Here is a 992-nt window from a genome sequence, read left to right on the forward strand (position 1 = left end):
CTTCTCTGGAGCAAAACACTCTTTGAGGGCGAAGAACCCGTGGGTCTCAGGCCACGTAACTTTGGAAAGTCCTAAAAGACTTGACTAGAAGGGTAAACATAAACCAACAAGTATTAGAAAAAGGTTAAGAAGAAAAGAAAGAAGAGTGACGATTTCCATCACATTCCGTTACCGATTGAAAATTTGGACCGATGTGCAATACTCCATTACTAGTATAGCTCGGAATACTGCAAGTAATAAAAGTAAAACTAGACAGACACACTTTAATCAAGTCAAAAAAAAAAAAAAAAACGGTGCAGCCCGATACCACCCATCCTAATAAATGAAAAATGAATGGATGAACAGGTACCTATCTAGTTACATAATACATATACATATTACATATAGTTACTTATTTTTTGATTGTTGCCTTGGCTCTCCTAGTGGTGACCGGGACTGTGGCCGGGACCGGGGTTCTGCTCTTCGGTACCTTTGACTTGGAGCTCTGGTCTTGCTGTTCCTGGTTCCGAACGGGGGGAGGAGGCGGGATCTCCCGGGCGTGTCGTATCACCATTCTTTTATCGACACCGTCTGTGTTTAGCTTGATAATGATTTTCCCGTCGGACGTCCAGCAGTTCTTCATCCCGTGCACCGCCTTGGCCTGTCGGAACACAGCTAGACGTTCAGGAGTCAGGAATTCCGAGATTGAGATGGGGAGTCCCTTGAGCTTCTTCTTCTGGCCAAACACCATTCTCCTGTGTTTGTATGAATAAAACTTCATGATGATGGGCCGCGCGTTCTTCCCGGTTTTGTCCTTGCTGTTGAGGCGGTGACACCTAGAGATGACCTCTTCCCCTAGGTCAAGACCCAGTTTGTTCTGGATCAGATCCATCACGTGATGCAAGCAGTCATCTTCAGTGTCCCGACCGGAACGGTTCTCAGGAACGCCGCGAAGAAGTAACGAGTTGCGCCGGCTGTACTGCTCTTGGGCCTCCTGTCTCTCCTCAAGCCTA

At 46.9% G+C, this 992-nt stretch overlaps 1 protein-coding gene across 1 annotated transcript in view; it reads right to left on the reverse strand.

Annotated features, from left to right (window-relative positions):
• Positions 1-292: 292 nt before the first annotated feature.
• Positions 293-992, reverse strand: part of LOC113473823 — a 10,805-nt gene continuing 10,105 nt past the window's right edge. Inside the window, exon 2 of the mRNA XM_026833266.1 lies at positions 293-989. Coding sequence (XP_026689067.1) covers positions 392-989 — 598 coding nt within the window. The 3' untranslated portion in view covers positions 293-391. The remainder of the gene's footprint in view (positions 990-992) is intronic.

Source organism: Diaphorina citri, unplaced genomic scaffold (assembly GCF_000475195.1).
Source record: "Diaphorina citri unplaced genomic scaffold, Diaci psyllid genome assembly version 1.1 scaffold117252, whole genome shotgun sequence".
NCBI classification, from domain to species: Eukaryota; Metazoa; Arthropoda; class Insecta; order Hemiptera; family Psyllidae; genus Diaphorina; species Diaphorina citri.